Genomic DNA, 12,169 nt, shown 5'->3' with positions numbered 1-12,169 from the left:
ATGTATGTAAGTATGGATTGGTACACAAGAGGAAAAGCTCCACATTTTGGAATAAACTTGTTTTCCAAATAGACATATTTCCTGAAATTTTAAACTATGAATGCGTATATCATTATACAAAATCACCATGTGTCTTACATGTACAATCTTCATCTGAACCAGTTAACCAGTTACATTTTAGCCGGGAAACACAAGCAGTGAAGTAAAAATTATTTTTCACTTCAAAAGTTTGATAGTAACATAGAAAAGAAAAATGTAAACTACAAATACCTAGAATTATGGAATAAGTACGGTACTTGAGAAAATGTTTTGAGTTCACCTTACACAATGTACCCACATTAAGGTGTGTGTGTGTGTGTGTTTGCACACAGTAGGCCTGCTGGATCTGCCCTTCAGTTGTAATTAGAATTGAATTGCTTTATACGTAGAGGATATGATAAATACCACAAATAACGAAGACAAATGATCAAAGGGACATTGGAGGGGAAAAGTCATGTCGGATAAAGGAAGATTTATTATCTGAGCCCAAACTCTGATATTTAAGACGTGCAGTAACACACAACCAATACACAAAGTAAGTAGAGTGCTGTTGCTTCATGAATTCAAATTAAGCAAACAAATCGATGCGCGAACCTTGTGCGTGCCACAGGTACACGCTCCACCTATACATCACCTCATTTAGTTCCATCCCCAGTTCCAGTTTGAACACGTTTTCTGATTTAAAAGCATCAACACTCCTTTTGTTCCTGTGTTCTCTGATTGCTCCAACAATAACTGGCACTGTGATAGGAGATGCTCCTGTGGGTTTTTAGGAACACTTACACGCAGAGACCCATGACCTGATTGTGCCATTTGTGGCTGTGGGACAAAGCGAGTCACCCTCTTTTAGACTCATCCCATACAGAGAAGCAGCCAGCTCAAAATACTGGAAAACAATACAGTTTAGTGCATCCAGGACAAGGACCCATTTATGAAATGATATACATTTAAAGAGGAGGTCATAGGACAATTTGGTGTTCCACCCAGTACCGTGACAGACTGTCTTAAACCATGAGACATATTTGTTCTATTGTAAGGCTGTTATAGAACATAAGAAAAGATAGGCTAGCGTGTGTTGAATGAACCTGCCCGGCACGCTGATTCCAGCCAAACATTAAATTAGCTGTATCGGAACCGATTTGCAAGTTAATGATAACTTTACGTTATCTTTAGCTCGCTAATCGGACAGGATTTGGCTGAAGAAATGGGACATTCCCGAAGGTGCCGTATCAAAGAGTCGGCTCTTTTCAGTGTACCCAACCAATCTGGACTAGTGCAGGTGGCTGTTTCTTGACTTAATCCAAGAGGTTAAGGTGGTGTAGAAATGTAGGAAATTTGTTTTAAATTACGATTCATGGATCTTTCCAAATTTGCTCACACATTTTGAACAAAATCATGCATCGGTTTCTAAAAGGTGGGAGGCTAAAAGTTAAGGTTGAACCATAAATAATACCAGATGGAAGATAATTACTGAAACAATATGAGTTCTAAAAAAGTAAGTTGAAAAAATACACTTTGTTGTGGATTTATGGTCATTTTTTCTCGTCTTGTGCGTTGTCTTGATCCTGAAAGTAATTTAATACGCTGCTGACTGAAAACAACCCTAGACACCAACTTGACGAGGGTAAAACAGCGTAATATGTTTGGTGTAATGGGGAAGAGTTGTGCAACACACACACACACACACACACACACACACACACACAGTCTCCAGATGTAAATGCATCAAACCTGACAGCCGGCTATGGAGCCATTACTCTCCTTTATGCGTGAGAAACACACTCTTGTAATGGCCATATTCCGCCTTTAACTGCACTCTGCGCCAATCAAAGGAGAGTAATGCGCAGACATAGGACGAGGGGAGAGGCACCAAATGGGGCAGGAAATGGCCGGATAATCACAGTAGGAGCAGAGACATGCTGCGACTACAAAGAGATGGCTCCATTTGAGGAAAAAGTGAGCTCTAATCTATGATCATTTGTTGCCACTGGGGTCATCGTTCATCATCCGAACCCTGCTGCGAGTAGAAAGCACAGCGGGACCTCCACGCATCACTTTGAGCACTTTTGTATTCAACTGCACGTCCAGTGGAAGAAAGACTTTCAGTGAGCACTATCCAAAAGAATTTATGTTTCTGCTTTGTTTACATGAAGGGGAATCATTTGACATTATACAGCATTGGATTGATGGTGTTGTTGTCCAAAGAAATATACTAATCTACAATTTGTGTCAGACAACATGAATCTACAGAGCTCTCAAACAGGCAGCACCATTCACCTGCACCGTCATCTACATATTAGAGGGGCAATGAATGAGTATGTAGCACTAGGTATCATTGAATTTGTTCTTTCAGTGATTGCAAGCACCCATGAATCATTGCACCCTCTCAATTCAGGCAACCAGACAATGTATTGCTGGTATAAAGAGTGGAAATAGTCCTGAACATTGTTAATATACAAAATAGCCACTACATTCAATTTTCCCGCCTCTTCTCTGGATAGTCCAGACAAGAGACGCACGGATACTGACCCAAACAGCTGGATCGGGTATCAGTGTAATGGGCCGATCTGGTATTGGATTGCCAAAGAATGATCCCAGGCAAACAGCTTATTAATGTAACACTGGTATCAGACTGGTACTCTGTATTGGCCGATACCCAAAGCTCAGGTATCAGGACTGAAAGAGCTGACTCGGAGCATCCCCAGCCAAGACATCCCTCTCCCCAGCAACGTCTTCCAGCTCTTCCTCTGGGATCCCAAGGCTTACCCAAACCAGATGATACATATAATCCCTCCAGCGCACCCTTAGTGCATGTGCGGACCACCTCAACTTGCTCCTTTCAATGCAAGGGAGAAGCGGATCTATTCCAAGCTCCTTACCCATCTTTTGGCGGTGAGCCAAGACAAACTAGGGAGGAAACTCATTTTGGCCACTCGGTCAGTATGCCCAAAAGGGGGGGATGAGTGGTGAACAGACAAGTCCGAGTGTGGTTGTTCTTACCCGGATGTTGTCGAAGGATGCTTTGTTGGTGACGTCATAGAGGAGGAGGAGAGCTGAGGAAAGAGAGAAGTAAAAACATTAGCAATGCTCCTGTACCTGACTGTTCCAAACACAATCAGTGATCTGATTTAGAGAGTCATTAGATGATAGAATGCTCATGGGGAACATGCTGGCGATTATCAATCCATACTTTACAAATTCACGAATAGCTACAGTGAGTAATTTAACAAACACTGGTCATGGCCACGCTGCTGTGGGAATATCATAAAGCTTGACAAAGAGCGTGAGGACATGAGAATGAAATGGAAAACATGTAAGTGAACATGGCTCAAGGTTGTGATGAATCATGGCATCGCACAACATAACAAAGTGAAGTCTCCCTGTATTCTCATTCCAATTATCTTTCACAGCATCATTTTCTTTTCATCCTCAGCCTAAAATGCTCTGTAATTCTGTCTTTCATCTCTGCCAGAGTTTGTCACAAGCAGCAAACCTGCGTAGCCATTTATTTTCAGCGTCCTTGTCGTTATATGGGAAGCTTTTGATCCAGCAACAGAGTTACTGTATCTATTAGCAATGACAAACAACAATTTGCATTGATAGCTGATGTTATTTCCCGCCTACAGCGTCAATGTCGCCTACACTGGGGGACCCCTGGGGATGAATAAAGTATCCATCCATCCATCCATACACAGTAAAGACAGCAGCATGACAAAACAATAAACACAATTAAAGAAGCCTCTTCAGGACGGTTTTCTGTAACATGATGTTTTTATGAGATGTTTGCTTACAAATAGTAATGCTAGTTACTTATGGTGAATACTGCAGTACTGGGAGTGTGATGTCAAGCCCTTTCCCATTTGCCATTATGGTCTACAATGCAAGAAAGCAAAGGTCAGTACCCCCATAAAAGCAAAAGACACTAGGAGCTAAGATCTCAAAATTTGTATTTGCAAGAAATCTTCAAAATTAAAAGATATAAGATTTACTTAGGCCATAGGCGACTGTCCTCACCAGAAAAACGTCAGGATCGGTCATTGGTTCAAAGACATATTTTGGATTGCATCATATAACTTAAGTCACAATGGACGTTTTTTTAAAGAAGAATGTGATAAAAATGCTAAAAGTGGCAAATGTAGCCTCAAGCTGCAAGCCTTGAGAGCAGAGATCTTGAGAGCACCTACCGAGGTCTGGTAAGACATCTAAATGCATCCTGTCTCCTGCCAAACGTCAGCATTGGTTTCTTTGAACCATTACCATGACCTTTCCCTACCTGTAAGTAGCTAAAGATACTCAATGGGCATGGTTGTGAGATTGTTTTGTCAACTTGTTGTTTCAAAGTTCAAGAATGGACTTTCACTCTTGAAGTCCTTCAAGTGCTCAGAGGACAGGAAATTAAGAGTTTCTACAATTCCATGACAAATGGGCAAATATCTGCTGATCCGATAGAAAGTTCTGGAACAACTACTGCATGGACCTTGTGTTAAGACTGTTGAGGGAGTTTCGGTTGCTTAAATCTGAACAAACCTTAAAACTGAGGTGACAGATCAGAAATCTGTCGATGAATCTTTGCTGTAATGTTCATTTTGTTAAGGTTTTGGAAGGCACAAACGTTTTGTGATTTATATATGTGGACTTCCTGGTGCAGCCCCAAGATTTATTCACATTGTAAGACACATGTATCCTATCTTTGTCGAGCACTGTGGGCATTTTGATGGCGATTTAGAGCTTGTGGAGCGTTGGGGAATGTATGCCCTGTTCAATTATTTCATGCCATTATTTCATACCATAAAACAGTTTTTGCTCAGAACTGGGCCACTCTTTAGTCGCAAATTTGCAACAAATGATGTAAATGTGTTAAATAAATCAAAAGCACGACATGTCCTGTTGTTTGACCTTTGAAAGAAAACTGCTAGCTGAGCAAAGTGCTGAGCACTACCATTGAACACAGCATTAGTATCGCACATTAACCACCCATGTGAATTCTAATTACCTCCAAGTGCACCACGCTGCCATGCAGAAGAATATCACCTCAGGTGTTTTTCAGCACAAGCTGGAGGATGTGCATCATAAAGCTCTGTCAGACAGAAAAACTCATTACACCTACCAGGGCAATTGTAACTCATTTTCTCAGCTGGATCAACTTTCACTTGGGATGATTAGCCTAAGCTAATTACATCCACGGCACCATCTTCTCCTTTACTTACATCACTCCCCGTCCTCATTCCAACATAGTTTTCTAACCTCTACGTATACTTCATCTTCCCTCTCGGTCCTCTCCAACCCTCAACCGTGGCCGCATTTTCACCAATCTATTTTGGATTAAGCCCTCCATTTGTTTGTTTCTTCCAGCCAGACAAGTCCGTGAAGAGTGTTTAATGAGTCGTTATCACCGTGAGCGTGGCCCGGCTGTGTCAAACTGAGAAAACACACTGAGTAAAGAAAAAGAGACAGAGGGAGGAAGAGGGGGAGAGAAAGAGAGAGAGAGAGAGAGAGAGAGAGAGAGAGAGAGAGAGAGAGAGAGAGAGTGAGAGAACCTGCCCCATGAGTTCATTTCCTCTCGCGTGGCTCTTCTGTTTATCACTCACCAGAATATCTGAGTAAACCACAAGGGGTTGCTATCTTTCACCCTCCCCTAATCCAATTACGTCGCACAAGCTGGACAATGCTTAGGAACTTTTTCACAGCAGAGGAGACGCAGAGGGTTTCGTCATTGCAGGCAGCTGCATTGTGGTTGCAAAGCAGAATGCACAGGACTGGGAGACGGTACTTTGAAAGACGGGAGAAGTCAAGCCCAAGGGCAGAGGGAGAGACGGAGAAATATAGAAGGCGGTGATGGTGAGAGAAGGACTGCAGGTGATGCAGACAGGCAGAGACAAAAAGGTGAGCAACATCAACCGTGCAAAGGGAGATAGACATACTGATGGATCGGCCTTTTAACCTCACCGAGAAACGGAGAGACGAGACCATCATGACAATAAAATATGCTAATGAAAGAGGCTGACGGAGAATATAAAGTGCATTCCTCTAGAATTTTGTAATAATGGCTGTTTTAAGAAGAAAAAAAGTTGTATATATATATATATATATATATATATGATCAAAAGCAGCATTGCAACAAACCAGCGTAAAGTAGATTATAAAAAAATATCAAACCCAACACCCAGCTCAGTGTTGCCAACTCTTTTCCAATGAAAGGAGCTAGCAGCACTAACTCAAAAAGTCGCTAAATCGAGTGAGAAAGCGGACAAGTAGGAAACACCCATCACTTTCAGTCTCCCTCCAAAGCCACACCCCCAAAATTATCATTAAAAACGTAAACATATCAATGTGAACGTAAACTACGTAAATGACTATTGTTAGTACTCACAGATGTCAAGCTAGCCTCTTGTGGTGATGTGCAATGAGTGCACAGGCAGAATAAGCGCAGGCAGTCAGGTAGGTAGACAGGTAGGTAGGTCGTCCAATCAGGCGTCCAATCATGTCATTCGGCCCAAATGATTGGCCGTCGTGTTTACATGCGTGTCTTGTTTACCTCGAATTTTTTAAATATTTTTTTTCACATTCAAATGTCTCAATAATTAAAAGTGTATTGCTCTTTGAAAGGTTGTACTTTACATTACATTATTATTCTATTCTATTATTTATTATATCAGATGCAATAAATGGTATTAAAATGACAGTAACATTGTTTATCACAATTAAAAGTAGTTATCATGGGCAGTTAGTAGAAACTTGCATTTATATTTTTGTTTGATACTGTGCTTTATGCTCCATGTTCCTGGAAACAGAACAACAAAACCTTCAACCCACGTGTAACCCGCCGGCACACCAACACTACACACATTGACGCCTGCAGGATTTGACTTTGTGAGCCACTACTCCCGTGACGATCAAAGTACCTGCAGGAGACTCTGAGCGGGAAGGGTTGCAGGTTGATGGAGTGAAGTGATCCAGAAAGAGCACTGCCATCCTTCATCTCTAAGATGATAATCTGTGTAAATAATCACTGGCTGACCTTGGCTGCTCTGCTTCCCATCAATGTACGCCAAATAAATAACATGACAGGCAGGAATACACATATAAATATGAAATACACATAGGCCTGCAAAACACCTTGGGTTTTGTGACTTTGGTCCATAACTACTTTTAACCACATCACCCTTTATATGATGGGCTGACAGCATAGAGAGAGGGAGTGTTGGCATGCATCCTAAACCAAAGGAGTATTACAGGCAAAAACAATGTCACAGATTAACAAGAAATCACACAAAATGTGGAAAATAGTTATATAGTTATTTCCATTTCGCTGCTTTAAATTTCTATTTCGCTCAATCTCCAGGGTGAAAAAGCTCTTTACAGGAGCTACATTCTTTGGGAAAGATGGATGGTTGGATGAGAGGACTGTCCGCTACATATGAAGCTAAAGCCAAGTGATGGTTATCTTAGCTTAATAGCATAAAGACTGAGAGCAGGGGGAAAGAGATTACAAATGGTTAAATGGTTAAATGGTTAAATAATTGACCTGAAATAATTTTTTGGGATGGTGGTGAAGAAAGTCTGGAGGCTTGTCGTCAAATATAGTTCTTAAAATCAAAAATCAGAGGGACAAAATTGCAATCGCTGCATCTCTTATGTCAGCATGAAACTCCCTGTAAAAAAGACAAAGCTTGCAGTTTTTAGACAGGCATTTTTGAAAACAGGGCCAGGGTAGCTGTTTCACCCTGCTTCTATTATGTGTGCTACTCTATACTAATCACCTGCTGGCACCTTCATATTTAGCATGCAGTGGTACCTTTCATAAAGAAAGCAAATAAGAATATTTCCCAAAATGTCAATGGCTAACTAATCCTTTAAGTACATTTAGCTGACAATACTGGTGTACTTTTACTTCAGTAAAACATTAAATGCAGTACTTTGACTTGTCTGTCTTATTGATAGCGTTTCTACTGTCACAGTATTTTTCAGTAAAGCATACGAGTGCTTCTTCTGCAGTTTGAGAGAAGTTCCCTATTGTGACAAAAATAAAGTTGGGGTTTAGAGGTGACTTTTGCAGATCGACTCACTTGGGCATTAAAACTGCTGCCAGAATACTTCTATCAACTTCCAAACAGCAGCTAAGTACCAAAAGTCCCTCGTCTACCTTCAAAGTACCTTGAAAACTAAAAACACACCTTGCTCCACAGTACATCTTCTAATGAAAAGCCAGTGTTTGTGTGTGTGTGTGTGATATCTGACTGATGAGTTTCACTTTACTCTCTCAGGCAAGTTGCTGCCCCGGCATTGATGTCGCTGTATGACAAAACGAGAGTGAGCATCTGAAATCGCTACCGGCGTCCCCCTCCTCCCATCACCTTCATTATTCCCGTGACAGCTCCAGCAGCAGTTGTCATTTCTACCTCTTCTCCGAGCTAAGCACGGCCCGCAGGGCTCCCAACTCTACGGCCTCCATCTTACAGAGGGGCGGCTCAATCCCGGCGACAAGCGATTGCTGAATTCACCAGGCGTAGTGACAGCTTAATGTTTGAAGCCAGTCCTTTTTGGATAAACGTTAAGAGAGAAATGAACAGGTAAAGCATGCGGAATATGATAGCTGGATCAATATTTGAAGGCGATTAAGTGAGACGGATATTATACTGTATGGACAATTAGCTCAATGGGGAGTAGAAACGGAGATACATTAGCGAGCGCACACACCTCGTTTCCAGCTTCCTCTCAGCTCACTTCACACAGATAACAGAGAATAAAGCCTCAGAAACGTCTTTGTCTCTGACCTTGCACATCTGTTTTCATATGCAGGAAGCCAGAAAGGCGCGTGTGTTTCTGTGTGCGCAGGAAAAAGACACACAGAGAGAGCTCGATGACGGATCGCACAGCTCACGGCTAGCGGAGCAATACCTCCAATGTTTTGTTTCCAATCCCTCTTCTCCATCCATCTCCCTCCTTCCCTTTTACTCTTCCCTCCATCACTTTCCCTCACCCCTCCGCTCAGCTCTCCTCTCCTCTGCCGCTGTCCATCCTCCCGCCTCAGATGGGACAGGCTTCGCCCCCACAATCAGCCGCCACCGCCGCCGATTAAGGCCTCCAGTCGCTCATTAGTGACGAAAGTACCGACCCAAGAAGATGGAATAAAAGATGATACAGGCAGCATGGGATGGGGCAGAGCAGAGCGGCGACATAATGAGGTAATGACACTGATTCGGTATGCAGTTGAGGTAGTCCCCGTGAGACCCACAGTCGCCGTTTGTCACGACTTTTCTCTCTTCTCGTGTCCTTTGCTCCTTTCCGCCATGTCGGTGGCGTTGTGGCACTCAGAGTCGACAACAGGTCGAAGCAAGAGGTGAGAAGCTATTAATAGCAGAGCGCTGCCCATTACGTGTGAAGTACCTGGACACAGCATCAGGATGATTAATTGCCATGGAGTCAGTTAGCTGTGGGCTACATGTGAGCTGTATTAATTTGTATTGTGTCAATCTAGATACAATGTCTTCTGCCCCCCCCCCCGTACCACGACGGTTCAGCATGAATACGCAAACCGTTACAGCCTCATACGACACCCACGAGTCTTCGCCACTGCACACGAGCAAAACGACCTGGGAGCTGTAGTTGTAGAATCGTTTTTTGATTGTTGTGTTGTCTCGGTCTAGAATAATTGCACATCAATAATCAACAACTTAATTGCCACTGACATTTATCAGGTAGGGTGACTTTCCTGTGCACTTGCCTCACTTGAAGAACAACACTTCCTTTATAGTTTCACTTCGATGAAATTAATGAGCGGTTCGAATCCCCACTTGGGCTTAGAATATAGACAGAAAACCTCAAGGAATAACTCCGAAAGAGGATAAAAGAAACCCTCTGTGAGGATATCCGCTGAGTTACAGACGCTGGTGGAACTGAAGCTATCTAGGGGAGAGGGAGTCGGACGCCGACTCTGATGGAGGCCATTAATAGGGGAACAAAGCAGCCAAAGCGCCTCATTCTGTGCAACACAGCGCGGCACAACCCTTTTAATCTTATATACCATCATTTGAAGCATTCATATGTAAGGCAGCCATAACTCGTGCCGTGAAATGTATTAACTCTGTCATTCTGTTCCTTAACATTCATCATGTTTTTTTATTTCCCGCGATAAGGTAATGGTAAAAGGACATTAGAGGAGTTTCATTTCAAGCGGAAAGGTCCATCACCAGAACATGTGCTATATCTATGTCAGACAGTGACTGCTCTCACAGAGGGAACGGTGGAGACAGGCTGCTCACTTGGTGATTCCTCAGAAATAAAATTGTTTCAAAACTATACTTTTAAGGAACACGTTAAGTAGCACATCATTCGTCATGAAGGATAAGTGTGTGAAGGGGCTGCTCACTCTCCTCTTTCACCTGAGAGCGCTCTTGACAACCTTGAATTCAATTATCCTTTATTGCCTCTGTACTCTTAATAGGGTGCAGAGGCCGAATGCCACTTCATTACAGGGCGAGCTTCCATTGAAAGCTCTATAATGATTTCTCTCTACCCTATAATGTCTCCTGCTCTCTTTCTCTATACGTTGGGGGATTCGTCCAGCAGTTGTTGTTTTTTTCGTTTTTTGGGCTTCCAGCCTCAGCCAGCCTGGAGGGCTAAAGACAGGTGGTTTGCATATTTGAACATGTTTCCTTTGGTGATTTCATAGATTACATGTATCTTTCATAATATTTCCTTCATCTTTTACCTTGTCCCACTCAATCTCTCAATATCCTCTCTCCTATTTTACATCTCTGTCCCTCCCTTTCCCGTCTGTCCCCCTTCATTACCTGTCTCCCCCACTGGGTCTGCTTTTGTCCTCTTTTTTAAACACCCTGCGGTTTGGCTCCATGCTGTTGGAACGGCGAACTGTCAGCTCCACTGGGGAAGATGGGGGGGGGGGGGGGGGGGGGTTCTGGACCTTCTTGGCGCTCTGTACACCAGATGGGCCAACAACCAGCTCATTTGCATTCACTGTCTGGATCGTCTTGCTTTCTCATTAAGGCTTTGATGACAGCAGAGATTGGGGCCAACGCGGATTAAAATAATAGCTGCAATAGCTGCTTAAGGGCACAGTATCAATTTGGGATGTCATTAAATGCTTTAAACTGTAACATTTGTACGCTTCCGAGGTTGTCGCATTCTCACTCCCAACTCCTCAAATACCAACGCTTGGTCAGCTGCCCCTCTAGTGTCGAGGCAGGGACAGCGGGGCAGTTTGCACTCGTCATGTGTCTTTTCAAAAATAAACTTCACAGGAAGTTAGGTTCAGGCAACAAAACCACTAAGTTAGGTCGAGGGAAAAGAGCGTGGTTGACGTGAACTTGACGAACGACTCATGTGACTCACAACACAATCGTACTCAACGCGACATGAATGTCAACATTTCTTTTTAGTTTCGCACGTGACCCTGAGCGGACCGTCTCTCGCTCTTTATAATCCTAGAGTTGCTCTGAGCGTCGTAGTGACGTGGGTCATCCCTCACTGAACAGGAAAACTGAGTGTGTGCACAATGTATGACCAAAGTTAAATCACAAACTCGGTGTGGTTCTCGGTTTTGTCTTAACACTTGGACTACTCCTGCTTGCCCCCTCAAGACTTTGTTTTAGCATTCCCACATCTGAGCGATTAACAGGTTGTGTTAAGTGGCAATAGTACTAATATTAATAACAAGATACAGATTTGAGGAAGCTGGAATTGCCAAGAAACTTCTTAAATAGCCAAACATGTATCTTTGCTGCCAGACTTTCTGCACTGCGGTGTTTTTTATCAGATGATTCATACTAGGTATGACTTATGAAATATGCTGTGATGCTGGGTTTACATCCGCCTCCAACCGAGAGAAACAGCCCGCTAAGCAGACGTGTATTCATAAGAAAGGACTACGAGTTATGACTCATTTGAAGAATATGCTTTTTTAGCTTGAGTGGTGACATCAGCGGCAGTCTGGAGACGTTCCTGTTTGCTGGCAGGCTGGCTCACTTGACATTGTCGTTGAGACTCGTGGACACTTTTTTCGGCTTAGCACCTTATGCGCTCAGATCTCTTTCTCAACTAATGGCAGATGGCGGTGGAGCCGTTTGGTGGCAGAAAACTTGGGCTACAGGGAGGGGCTCCCGAGAAATAT

The 12,169-nt window shown here is 43.0% G+C and overlaps 1 protein-coding gene across 1 annotated transcript in view; it reads right to left on the bottom strand.

Annotated features, from left to right (window-relative positions):
• rab26 (RAB26, member RAS oncogene family) overlaps positions 1-12,169 on the bottom strand; it is a gene marked incomplete at both ends in the record, with an annotated part of 90,833 nt that overhangs the window by 45,252 nt on the left and 33,412 nt on the right. The window contains one exon of the mRNA XM_079182328.1: positions 3,040-3,092. Coding sequence (XP_079038454.1) covers positions 3,040-3,092 — 53 coding nt within the window. The remainder of the gene's footprint in view (positions 1-3,039; positions 3,093-12,169) is intronic.

Source organism: Pholis gunnellus (assembly GCF_910591455.1).
Source record: "Pholis gunnellus genome assembly, chromosome: 21".
NCBI classification, from domain to species: domain Eukaryota; kingdom Metazoa; phylum Chordata; class Actinopteri; order Perciformes; family Pholidae; genus Pholis; species Pholis gunnellus.
Note: the sequence above shows the minus strand (reverse complement) of the source record. Positions and strands in the feature narration are given on the sequence as shown.